Genomic DNA, 13,003 nt, shown 5'->3' with positions numbered 1-13,003 from the left:
TCAGCTTCTGAATTTGCCCACCAATGGTTTTGAAGGCCAAGCCCCCAGGCCCTGCTGTTCCAGGAGGAGAGACAGCTGCTGGCGTGCCTCCTGGTAGGTCCCAGCCTAGGGCAAGAGATGAGAGGGTGTGAAGAGATGGTGCTTGCTGGGGGTGCAGAAGGAAGAGGGCGGGAGGGGTGGGGGAGCAGCTGACCTTGGCCTCCTCATAGGTCTTCAAGGCCAGGAGGTGGGACTTCCCGAGAGCTTGGGCGGCCTGGCGGAAGGCCCGGAGAAAGGCCGCCTTGCAGAGGCGGGAGGGAGGCCCAGGGGCAGCACTGGAGATGGAGAGAAAAGAACAGGGAGATCAGAGGAAGGAAAAGATGAACTGAACTAACACCCGCACCACGCCCCTCACACCATCTCCTTTCAAGTCATGACAATCTCAGGGGATATCGTGGGGTGTCATGGGTGGGTAACAGAAGCGCAGGCCATGGTCATAGAGCTGTAAGAGGCTGAGCTGGGATTAGGACCCAAGCTGGTGGCTCGATGCATGCTCTTATCTCACAGGCAGGGAGATGGGGAGCCCTCACCACCAGACCCCTTCTCCAGCCCACCCACGGGCCTTTCTCACTCGGCCTTCACACGCCCGGTAGTCACATCCACAACCTCGACATCAGGGTCCCCCAGGCTCCAGTTGAGGCTCAGGTCATGGCAGGTGTTGGGAGAGGGGTCACAGGGACCCACGGGGGGCCCTGAAAACAGGTGCAGTGTGGTACGGGTGTAGGGAGGTGGCAGGTGTGACCCCAAGACACTGTCTAGGCTGGGCCGGGTGTGGATGGCATTGCTCAGAGTCGGGGGGTCGTGGCAGGGGTCAGCTGTGGCGGCAGAAGACACACAACAAGGTTTGAGTCATCACCACCCTCTCCCACACACCACCCATAGTCCACCTTCCACCCTCACGCCCCTCAGGGTCCTCACCCAGGACAAGGCTGGTGGCATAGAGCGGGGGCAAGAAGTGGGCTAGCAGGGCACTGCCCAGCCCCAGCACAGCCCAGCGTGCCAGCTTGTCACTGGCCGAAAGGCAGCCCACGTGGGTGTCCCGGAGTGCGGGTGCCACGTAGCACACGGGCTTCAGCTCCCCTTGGATATGGGCCTGCAGGCGGAAGGGGGTGCTGTGAAGGAGACGGCTCTCTGGGGATGGTGGGAGGCTGCAGAGGCAGAGGAGGAAACAGGACATTGGGCACAAGAGCCAGAGCTGGTCTTCTGACCCCACCTGACACCGTCTTTCCCAATCTGACCACACCCACAGTGGCTCTTCACATACTAGATATCATGAGCAGCTCCCTTGGGGGTGTTGCTGATGTAGATGTGTAGGAAGATCCGGGGCTTAAGGGTGAACGGGGCCCCAGGTCCCGGCTGGGGGGCCAGCACAGACCGCTCCCTGCCCTTGGGGCCTCCCTGTGTCACCAGCAAGAGCTGCCGGAACAAGAATCTGGGAGAGACAGAAGAGCCGCTGGGAGATGCTGCATCCTGCCTAAGGCTGCCACCGAGTGCCCACCCTGTCCGCCCTTCACCTCAGCAGGGCCCGCCGAGCGATGACCAGACCATGGCAGTCGTGGAGCTGCCGGCCCGAGAACTCCAGCCAGCCAGCACAGCTGCTGCTGCCTGTGCCCAGTGCCACCAGCTCGTAGATCTCCTTGGCGTGACCCCTGGCGCCTGGGACCTCTGCAAGGGGAGAAGGCAGAGATCGCCCGGCCTAAGACGAGGGCCCCACAGGGGCCTTCTGAGGTGCGTGGGTGAGGGGCAGGGCAACCGCTACCTCTCTCCAGGATGACGGCCGCCACGGTCCCCTTACAGGCCCGGTACGGTGAGGTCTCGTCCACCAGGCGGTCAAAGCCAGCGCTGACCACAGCTGCGCAGCGCTGCTCGTGGGTCAGAATGTTCTCTGCACATGGGGGAAAGGATAGAGGTGGGGACCCCCGCAGGCCATGCCACTCCCCTCGCCACAGGAGTTGGGTCAACAGGGGCCCACCTACCTATACTCACGGAGCTAGGTGGAGGCTTGCTGGGGGTTTTGGGGGGCTCTGGAAGAGAGACAAGGGGGTGGGTTACCATTGTCCTGGGTCTGCCCTCCTGTCCTTTGTCGTTCAGGAAGCCAAGAAGTTCCATTGTGGTGGTGGTGCGGGGGGTTCATCTTCCAGAAACCAGTTCCTGGGCTGTTCTCCTAGCAGTCCCTGCCCCCAGCTCCTTGAAAGGCCAGTCCCGATGCCCAGATGGTCTCTGCAGCAACTCACCCTGTCCCCACACACGTGCACAAACACAGTGTTTCAGCCCCCTGCCTCCCACCAGTTGGGGCTCGGTCACCTGGGACACCTGCCCCCTCACCTGGGCTCGCCATCTGACTCTGGATGTAGCTGAGGGCAGAGAGAGCCGCCTGCTGTTTGGCTTCCTTCTTGCTGCTGGCAGTGCCCGTGGGGCAGGCCACCCCATCCAGTTCCACGCACACAGAAAAGGGGAAGCGGGGATCTAGGGAAGGAGGGGGCCGTGAAGCAGTGCCTTGCACGTCATGCCCGTTGTGGGCCCTTTCTAGGAGGGCCACGACATCTGCCCCACCTGAGCCACAGCAGCTGTCAGCTGTGCTTCCTCCTGACATCTGAGACCGAGGACAGCCAGAATGATAAGGAGACAGACTGCCAATTCCTGCACCAGGCACAGCACGTGCTTTGGTGGACTGGGCCCATCATCACACAGAGAATCCTCCTAAGCCCCTCTGAAATAGGCCTGTAAGATCCCATTTTATAGAGGGGTACACAAAGGGCGGACAGTGTACCCAGGTAGTGCCAGAACCCAGATTCAGGGCCATGCTGTTCTTGGGATGAGGACCCTGAGCACATTGCAACCCCTGCCTTTCCCCAGACACACAGCTTTATTTCTCTTCCATGTTTGAAAGGTTTGTCTATCAAACCCTATCACTTTAGGTGTTACTTATGACACAAAACAGACTGGTGGAAATCCTAGAACTGGGTTCACGTGGTCAAAGGGCATAAACTTAGTTCATGGCGGTCGCTGGTACTTGCTACTAAATTGTTTCTCAAAAGGACTGCCCTTTTAGAAGAAAATCCGCACCTAGGCACTGCTCGCTAGTGCTCAGATTCACCTACTTTAAAAGAGCATCAAAGATGCCAAAGGGTAGATGCAAAAGGAACACTGGCATCAGAATACCAGCGCATGGCAGCTAGCATGGCAATAACTAAACCTGGCAACAGTGATCAAAGGACACTAAAACCACAAGGTGACTGTCATGGGGAACAGAATATTCACACCATTTCCAGACGCCACCCATTCCCCCCATGACTAATTAAGCACGAAGGGGAAAGTAAAGACACCTGTAGGATGCCACCTCAGGCCCTCCCAGCTACCATCACCATTGGTTGGACAAACAGATCACAGGCCTCCAGCCAATAAAGCACAGCTTGAACCCAAGCCTGAGGAAACAGACAAACCCCAGTGTAAGGGCATTCTACAAAACAACTGGCCCTGACTCTTCATAAACATCAACGTTCTGAAGATAAAGACAATCGCTTCTGATAAAAGGAGATTAAAGAAGTGTGACAGCTAAATGTAATCGTTCACGGTGGGTTGGGGGGCCATTATTGGGACAATTGGCAAAATTTGAATGTGACTGGTAATCAGGTAATGGTATTTATTATATTAATGTTTAAATTTCTAGAATTTGATCGTTGTCTTGCAGTTATAAAGCAATGTCCTTGTTCTTAGGAAATACACACTAAAGAGTTTAAGGGGTAAATTAACTTTCAGATTAATAAAAAAATAATAATGTGGATATTCATATATAAATATATAGAATGGACAGAGACATACAAAGCAAAGGTGGCAAATGTTAAGTGGAGAATTTGGGTGAAGAGTTTGTGGGAATTCATTTATACTATTCTTTGAAATTCTGTAAAAATAGAAAATAAAAATAAAAGTGACTCAAAACCGTGCCTACCCACATAAACAGTGGAAAGGGAAATGTCAAGCAGAAAGAGGGGCAATACAATCCTGTGGTTCAGCTTAGGCTCCGAAAAAATCTGCCTGGGCTCACACAGCTGTAGGCACGCAGCTACCGCCTCTCTGGCCCGTCTTCCCATCTGTAGAATGGTAGCAACAGTATTGAACCTGCTTTAAGGAACAGTGAGGACTCAATGAGTTAACGTGACTGGAGTCCTTCAGACAGTGCCTGGCCCATCATCCAGAACCCATGAATGTTGGACATTATCATCTGTATTGAATCCATTTCCTTATTTTCTGTATTCTTGATGCCCTGGCATTTGGGCTCTTGATCCTGTAGAGACCACCCCTCCCGAGGCTACCTATTTTCTAGAGATAGCAAATGACTCCCCTGCAAGCATGCCTTTGATATAAAAAACAAGCAATCTAGAGCTCACATCCCAACCATCAAACTCTCACTCAAGCCAATATTCCTCATATCCTTACCCTAGGGCCATGTATTAGACAACTAGGGACCATCCCTAGAATCCCTAAATTTACTCACTGTTTTGCCTTACTCAATCCTAAGCTTACTCAGCCTACCTGCATTGCTTCAACCATTTCTTCCCAAGAAAAACCCCAAAAAGGCTCTGGAACCTGCTCTTTCCAGTCTCTTCTGCCCCCTGACCCACCTTGGTCCCTTCACACATGGCCCTGTGTGGTGAGCTGTGCCTTGTTTTGAGGGATCTGTGACTATTTACTTCTTCCTTCATAACCATCATTTCTATGTCTGCTGTCCTACCACACCTGATTAAAGCAAATCCTAGGGACATATTTAATACATTATTTCTTTTTGAGCTGTTCATTTGGGAGTCTCTTAGATACTTTCACAAAAATTCCCAAAAGCAATGATTATCTTGCTATCTCCTTAGAAACTAGAAATGCACTGGCTTAAAGGATGCCCTGAGGAAGAGGAAAGGACGCAGTAATGATTATCTCTAGTGTTCCCATTATCAAATTGATAATGTATTTAAGTCAGGGGCTGGTCCTCACTCAGTCATCTCCAATGCTGTAAAGGCGACTGTAATTGCATGTAATTGACCTCTGAAAAAGAAAAAAACAAAAACAAAAAACAACCACGTGCGAAAGGCTGGGTAGCTTGGGGCACGTCTTTTAACCTTCACGAGCTTCTCGGATGGGAATAACGTTCACCCTGCCGTGACCTGCCACAGTTAGATGTCCGGTGTAGCCGGTGGACTAGCACCATACTGCTTACAGCAGGAGTCTACTTTGGGTGGGGAGGGGACAGGCAAAGGCTCAGGCTCAGCTCAACGTCCCCTCTGATTTATCTGGGGTTAGCCCAGACGTGCTGCTGTCCCAGGCCTCCGGGCCTCACCTGCTGTCTGGTCCTCTCGGAAGTTCAGGGAGACGCCCTGACTGGCCGCGTATTGCGCAAGCAAGTCCACGGCCTGGCCAGGTGGCGGGTCTTTGAGCTGTAGGCCCAGGGGTCTGGCTGCCTTCGGAAAGTCCCCGGCAGGCCCTGCAGGCGGGACAGAGACCCTCGGGGACATTTCCATCTGTTCTCCCAAGTCTTCCGGTGCCTGAGCTGCCCCTAGTACCCCGACTCCGGCTCCCGCCCGAGGCCCACCGTCTCCCGCAGCAGCCGAGACCAGCGGCTGCCCGCCCCCCTCATTGTCCACTACGCTGGGGGCAGGCGCAGGCTCCCAGGGGTCTTGACCCGGGCTAGCTGATGGACGCCAGGCGTTGGGCCCGGGGCTGATCTGCAATGAAGCCGCCAGGCGGGGCTTCCTGCGGCCACTGTCGTCCGTGCTGGCTGCTGAAGCCATGGCCGAACGTGAGGACCAGAGGAGAGTGGGCCGAGCTTGATCTTGCAACGCCTGCACCCTTCTACACGCGCCAACCGGCTCCCGCGTGGGGAGCACGTTGTGCCGCGTATAGCGCGTGGCGAGCTCCGCCTCCACTCTGCTGCTGGCAATGAGAGCCTGCAGAACTGTGGCAGGCAGCGCTCGCAACCAATTGGAAGGCCAGCCTGGAGGTGGACAGAGTGGTCACCTGGCCAACACCCCTCTTCTGGGGCGGGGCTTCGGGCGCAGGGGTTGTAGGGGGAATATGGGTGCATTCCCATCGGCCTCTTCACGTTTGCGTGGTCCTGGGGAAGCGTTGACGAAGAAAGGGGTTGGGGACTCTAGTCCGGCGTCTCACCTGGCTTGCGTGTAACACCACAACCATGACAACAGCCAGTCCCCAGCTGCTTAACTGAGCCTGGAGGTACTCATCCGTTAAATAAGGTGTTCTAAATTGAAGCAGTCCCACAGCAGCTTTAGGATCTTCGTTTAAAAACTGTGAACTGTACACGTTCCAGAATGCAACCGGACGTGCTCTCTAGCCAAAATTAAACATTTGGCATCCTGCCCTTTTTTTCTTCAGAAGGGATTTTAAGTTAGCTCATAAAAATACCACAACTCTTTAAGATGAGTGACTAGGGATAAAGGAGAAAGAAAAATACGGTGAAATTAGGGATGAAGACAATGTACATATGGCTTGCTGTGATGTAACACCGAATTGCTAGAAGGGGGCCAAAAATATAATTGAGTCTTATAGGAGCCAGTGATAGGGAAAACATAACCAACTACTGTTCACAATCTTTAAGATTTGTCCCATTGCTGCAGATTGCTACCTTTGGGTCTGACAGTGTTCGCCAGGATTGTGGCTGTGTGGAATCTGGAGCCTATACAGAGCAGTTGGTGGAACCAGGAATGTTTAACTTAGGAAGAGCAGGTGTTAGGGGCAGAGTAGATTCAACCTCCCAAACATTTCAAAGATTGGCACCAGGAAGAACAATTCTGGTTTTGGAGTGTAGTTCAGAGAGCAGAATTAGGCCTAATTCTGGTGTTCAGAAATGGAGTGATGGCTGCCCATAACCACAAGGAGTTTAGAATAGAGTTGCCAAACCCAGAAATGTCACCAACTAGAAGTTGCATGAACAAATCATGATATATTCATACCGAGTAATAGAAAAACTACTGTTATGTGCACAACATGGATGAACCTCATAGACATGTTGCATGTAAGAAGCCAGACTAAAAAGAGTACTTCTGCATGATTGTATTTATATAAAGTTCTTGAACTGGCAAAATGAATAGTGAGAAGAGTCAGAACTGTGGTTACTTCTTGAAGTGGGTATTGACTGGGAAACGGCACCAGGCAATTTTCTGGAGTAATGGAAATGTTCTATGACTTGAGCTGGGTGGTGGTTATGTGAATTTTTATGTATGTAAAAACTCAATAAGCTTTAAACTTCAGACTTGTGAACTTTACTGCGTGTTAGGTATATGTCAGAAAAAAAAAAGAAAAGAAACCGCTTGTTTAGAGAAAGGAAAGAAAGAAAAAATGGAATTGGCCCCTCAGTGCAGAAGCTGAATGGGTGTCTCATAAGATTGGTAAGAGAAATAATGATTCCTCAAAGATGTCCAGGTCCTGATCCCCTCTGACTAGGAATATGTTACATCGTATGGCTGGGGGGATTAAGGTAGCAGTTGGAATTAAGGTTTCTAATCAGCTGAGATTAAGATAGGGAGATTATCCTGGGTTACCTGGGTAGGTCCATGTAATTACAAGGGTCCATAAATGGGAAAGAGGGAGACAGAAGAGTTGGAATCAGAAATGGCATCATGAGAAAGCCTCAATGGGCCATTGCTGGCTTTAACTATGGAAGGAGGTGTTGAACCAATAAATGCAAGCAGCTTTTAGAAGCTGGAAAAGGGCAGGCGGTGGGGAGGGGTGGACAAAACCAAACCCAATTCTCCCCTGAAGCCTCCAGAAAGGAACATAGCCCTGCTGACACCTTGGTTTTAGCCCAGTGAGACCCATTTCAGGCTTCTGACCTCCACAGCTATGTGATATTGTGTTGTTTTAAGCCACTCCGTTTGTGATAATTTGTTACAGCAGCAAAAGGAAACAAATATAAATGGCATTCAATTTTTTTTGCGTATATACCTGTAAAATTATTTTGAAAACTTTGTATCCTAAATATTTTTAGTCACAAGTTTAAATAATTACAAAGATGCAGTTTTAAAACTTATTGTATATTATAATCATCTTTCTAATATATTTTCACCAAAACCATGTGGATGCAGACTAAGCTTATTCCATTTATGAAAAACACTTTCCAAATGATTTAACTGGCAAAGGCTGTCTTCATAGTCAAACCACTCAACTAAATCAGGCTTACTTTCTATCAGAAACTGTCTATTTCTTCAATTTAAATAAATGTGTTGATATTTTCTTAGAAGAACCATCTCGTTTCATTCCACTTTTCATTATTCAAATATTTATCAAGCATCTGTTCTTCTAGTTGTTTGAGATGCATTGGTGACCAACAGAGACAGAATTCCTGTCCTCCTAGAGTGACTTCTGAATTCTATTTCTAAGATAGGTAGCTGGGAAGGCACTTAGCCTAACCAAGAAGTTAAAGTCTCAATGAGATAATTTGTTAACAGCCAGCAGTATTTTCTTTTTTCTTTTTAAAAAAGACTATTGAAGTAAAACATATGAACAGAAAAGTGTACAAATCATTCGATAAATTTTCACACATTGAACACACCTATGTAACCAGCACTCAGATGAACAAAGAAAATATTGTTAGCCCCCAAATTCTCCCTCCTGCACCCTTTCATCATTACTTCTTACTGAACCTGCTTTTCTTAGTCTTACGGTGACTCTCTCCTGCAGGAACACTGCCTTTTGGAATTGCCCCCTTGTTCAGTGCCCGCCTCGGACAATACTCCAAGATTGGGGAAAAAGTGATTGGGGAGATGCAAACGGAGAAACATCTGATTCCAAGGATCTTTCAGATAAAAACTGTATAGATGGAAGCTGAGAATTTGGAAATCGATTCTTTAAAGTAATGGTTCTCAAAGTGTGGTGCCTGGACCAGAAGCAGGAGCATCACTTGGGAACTCATTAGAAATGTAAATTCTTGGATCACATCCCAGGCCTACTGAACCAGAAACTCTGGGGGTGGGGCCCAACAAGTTGACTTAACACATCCTCCAGGGGCTTCTAATGTGATCAAGTTTCAGAGCCTTTGGGTTAAGACAATTGTAAGACTTATAATTTCACAGTTCTAAAAGCTTGGCCCCCAAACAAGCTGAATCAGCATCACCTGAGAACTTAGCAACACAAATTATCAGGCCCTACCCCAGCCTCACTGAATCAGAAACCTGTGTTTTAACATGTTCTCCAAGTGATGTTGATGCCTGCCAGAATTTGAGAATCAATGTCTAAAGCTATACTTGCCTGACCACTGGGAAAGCCTTATGCATTCCCAGGCATACCTGTACCCTAATTTGTAAAGTCTGCGTAATAGGGTATTAAGACAATCATTAGGATTCCTACTGACTAATACAGTGCCCAGTTCATAGTAGGTGCTCAGTGTTTGTTGAATGAACTAATTTAATACTCAAAAGAACCCTTCGAAATAAAAAAAATAGTTAAGCATAGGTGGGATTCGAACTCTCCACAAAACAGCCTTCACTATTAGGATTTGAGATTTTATTTTTGCTGTACTCAGCACCGCCTCCGCTCCCATTCCCCCTCCGCCCGGGAGGTGGCGCTGTAGGTCGCCCCTGAAGCCAGACTAGGAGGCGGGATTTCCTGCCTCGAGAGAGCACTTCCGTTCCGGCCCGGAAGACCATTAATTGCTGATGCTATGGGGCTGATTATAGAAAGTTGCTGAAGGTAGGGTGTCGCTTTGGGCTCCCTCGTGTTACGAAGGTCACATGAGCATCACGCGGAGGTCCATTTCCTAGACGAGCACGGCGAGTCCCGGGTAACGTAAGTGCTCGTGCCGGGCGGCAGAGAGAAGGTGGTCCCGGAGCTGGGAGGAGAGCTTGGGTCTGCCCTCTGAGCGGGTCCACGGGCCCCAAGCTGCGTGCCTTTGGGACAGGTCATCCAACACCTACAGATTGGGTTATTAGTCTCTAGCTCGTAGAGAAGTAAAGAGCGGCAGCAGCTATCTGCTACACAGCGCTAGACGAGAGTCCTCTACTGTTGAATTTCTGGGACCCGGAGATAGAGTGGGTAGGGAAGACGTGTGTGAGGGGAGGAACCGTCCGGATTTCCTCATCCATCCCCTGCTACAGTCTCACTTTCTGTCGTGTGCCGCCATGGCAGTAATGCAGCCTTGGAAATCTGAAGGGGCCTTGAGAACCTCCGGTGAGATTGGGAAGTTGAGTTGTCTGTGGGGCGTTTCTGAGGTCGTGGGCTCCACCAGCGCCTTCAGAATCCCTGAGTTTGAGGCTGTCCTTTCTCCTTTTGTTCATTCATTCCTTCAGCTTACTTATACTGATTGTTACCATGTAGTAAATACCAAGGCACTGGGCATAAATAAAGTCTCTTCCTCGTGGAGACTATTAGAGCAGTTAAAAAAAAAAAAGCTTCATGTTTAAATATGTAATTACAAATTACAGTGCGTGTTCTGGAGGAAGCATGCAGTGTGTTGTGGGAGGATGGGTTGGAGAACTGAGAGAGGCTTTCTGACTCGAAATCTGAAGGATGGGTAGGATATTGTAGATAGAAAGGGCGCTGGCAATTATTCTAAGCAGAGAGAATGTGTGTAGAAGCCCTGTGGTGAAAAGAAGCATGGTGAAGAAGAATCTAGAGGGGCTCTGTGTGATTGGATCCCAGGCACAAGAGATGAGCTGGAGACTTTTGTGTGTATGTGCTGATTTATCAGGGATACAGCCACCTCTGGAAGGCTTGGGTGCGCCTTAACTGCAATCAGTAAGACAGTCCTATGGAAGCCAATGTTTTTCACAAAGACTCACTGAGCATCTCCTTGATTCCTGCCACTGTCTTCTCTGGTCATGGAAAAGAGAATGACAGCAGCAGCTAGACACCACTAACTTGGGAATAAGTCAGAAACAGTCCCTGTTCTTGGAGAGCTTGCAGGCTACTGGAAGAGATAAGACTATGTATAAGGCACAATTAGAATGAGGCCGACGTGCTAGAGAAACATATTCATTCATTTGCAAGTATTTACTGTCATTTACTATGTGATGTGCATTTCACATGGCCTGAAGATACATGGATACACTGAATTTACAGAATAAATGGATAAAATGCAGCGGCACTTCCAAGGGAAAAGATTTGTGCTTACTAAGACCCTAATGCTAGTATTTGCTTTTAGATGCACAGGAGAGTAGCAGTGCAGAACTTGGACTTTGAATTGGATGGGGGGGTTAAGCTTTTGATCTTGGGCAGTTGCTTCTTGCCTGAGTCTCAGTGTCCTAAACTCCAAAATAGGGAGAATAGAAGAGTAAATCATGTATTACCATGTCCGGTAGATGTTTGCACTCAATAAATGAGCACTGCTGTTATTTTTGCTGTTAATAAAAAAAGAGGAATTGTGTTGCTACTTTTAGAGCACTTTCTGTTTAGCAAAGCCCTTTCACTAAATTTATTTTTATTCAACACATAGTGCATTTCCTGGAAGGTACTGTCCTTGACAGTGAAAAGACAGACTAATTAGACTCGGTCCCTAGCTTTGGGGAACTTGAGTTAGTCTTGGGAGTGTAGCCTGGAGTGTAGGGCACGTAGTCTACAAATATGTAATTGTAATACCTACGAGCTATGGTAGAAGCTGACCCCTCGCCACCTATCCGACTTCATCCCCTACCACTCTTCCTCCTCATTCATTCTATGGCCTCTTCTTTATTGCTCAAACACTTCCTGCCCCAGGATTTTTGCACTTGCTATTTATTCTGCTAGGAACTCTCTTCCCAGGTGTCTGTGTGGTTCTCTCCCTCATTAGGTTCAGGCTCTGCCAAACACCACACCAAGGTTTTCCCTGGTTACCGTCACTAAAACCTTCGGCCCATTGCCATCTCTTCCCTCATGGGTGGTTGTTGGTTTTATATTTGACAGTAGGCTACATACTCATTTGTTCTTGATTATCTGCTTCTCCAAAGAAAGTATACTCTTCTGAGGGCACATTTTACCCTCCCCGGAACCCTGGAGACTGTTGGTTAGACTCAGGCGTTTGAGAAGGCCAGCGTGATGTGTGGTTCTTGCTTTCCAGGATGGACTTCCCCAGCTCCTTCCGCCCCACATTGTTTATGACCGGCCCACTTGGTCTGAGTGATGTCCCTGACACGTCCTTCATGTGCAGCTGGAGAGATGCACTGACGCTGCCAGAGTCCCTACCCCAGGACGCCGAGGTAGGGATGGTGGGGAGAGCCCTGGAGGCTCTGGGGTGGGCGCCTTCACTCGGCCCCCGTTTTCTAGCATTCACACCAGTTGGCAGGAGTATAGGGTGATGTGTCTGCTAAGACACAGGCTGAGCCAGAATCCCCTCCTTTGGCGTCCATGGGACAACCTGCCATCCACAGAGGGTTCACTCAGTGGGAGCTGTTGGCTCGCTCTTTCTTACCTCCCTTTCCCCCAGCCTTTCCTTCCTCTATTTGTTCAACAAATACTCATTGAACAGCCCCTACAACGTGCCAGATACCTCCTTAGGCCCTGGGTGTTCAGAGTGACTAAGTCAGATACGATCCCTGCCCCGTGGTACTTAGAGTTGGGTTGAGCGAGAATAGACAGTGAACAGACCGAAGTACGATAACAGCTTTGAGCAAAACCAAAAGTATGCCGAAACAGCGCAGTGGGATGAGGCGGGGAGGGGAGACCTCCTGGGACAGGAAGGACACCAGTTCTTTCCCTGGCAGCCTAAGCCATCTGGCTGCTACTGGAGACAAGCTGGCTAAGAATTACACCAGACAGAGACAAGTGGGTGCGAAAATCAAGAGAGAAAGTGGGGGGCTGGGGAGGGGAGCAGTGGTGCTTCCTTGACAAGAAAGGGCTTAAGTCGAATCGGCCCCCTCCAGGAGCCTGGCATGCTGCCTCTTCCAAGTCCTCCGCGTGTTTGAGCTGAACCACCCTGCAGCGGGGAGTGGCCTGTGGGTGCCCTCAATAAGTGACCACAAGGGGTCCTGAGTGGACATGAGAATCAGGTGGA

General features: G+C 49.6%; 2 protein-coding genes across 7 annotated transcripts in view; one reads left to right on the top strand and one right to left on the bottom strand.

The window, feature by feature from the left end:
- On the bottom strand, positions 1-5,816 carry ADAD2 (adenosine deaminase domain containing 2). The gene is made up of 10 exons (XM_006926720.1): positions 5,366-5,816; positions 2,365-2,505; positions 2,016-2,063; positions 1,799-1,924; positions 1,554-1,704; positions 1,304-1,471; positions 958-1,187; positions 611-854; positions 194-314; positions 1-105 (listed from the first exon to the last, which is right to left on the bottom strand). Exons 1-10 carry the CDS (start codon positions 5,814-5,816, stop codon positions 1-3), a joined length of 1,785 nt encoding a protein of 594 aa, XP_006926782.1.
- A 3,840-nt stretch (positions 5,817-9,656) lies between these two features.
- The window catches only part of TAF1C (TATA-box binding protein associated factor, RNA polymerase I subunit C), a 9,023-nt gene continuing 5,676 nt past the window's right edge, over positions 9,657-13,003 (top strand). For 3 of the 6 annotated variants that reach the window (XM_025042756.1, XM_015600628.2, XM_015600624.2), the window contains exons 1-2: positions 9,677-9,825; positions 12,071-12,209. The gene's annotated coding sequence lies outside the window, so the exon portion shown is untranslated. Of the gene's footprint in view, positions 9,826-9,848; positions 10,207-12,070; positions 12,210-13,003 lie in introns of those variants that run through there. The other 3 variants (XM_015600626.2, XM_015600625.2, XM_015600627.1) reach the window with 3 other exon arrangements.

This window comes from Pteropus alecto, unplaced genomic scaffold (genome assembly GCF_000325575.1).
Source record: "Pteropus alecto unplaced genomic scaffold, ASM32557v1 scaffold7, whole genome shotgun sequence".
Classification (NCBI taxonomy): Eukaryota; Metazoa; Chordata; class Mammalia; order Chiroptera; family Pteropodidae; genus Pteropus; species Pteropus alecto.
This window is presented reverse-complemented; position numbering and strand designations above follow the sequence as displayed.

Coding starts and splice junctions, on each gene's coding strand:
- ADAD2 (XM_006926720.1), bottom strand. CDS start 5,816: ATGGCTTCAGCAGCCAGCACGGACGACAGTGGCCGCAGGAAGCCCCGC. Junction 2,064..2,364: donor GAGTCAGATGGCGAGCCCAG/GTGAGGGGGCAG, acceptor TCTCTCTTCCAG/AGCCCCCCAAAACCCCCAGC. Junction 315..610: donor ACCGGGCGTGTGAAGGCCGA/GTGAGAAAGGCC, acceptor CTCCATCTCCAG/TGCTGCCCCTGGGCCTCCCT.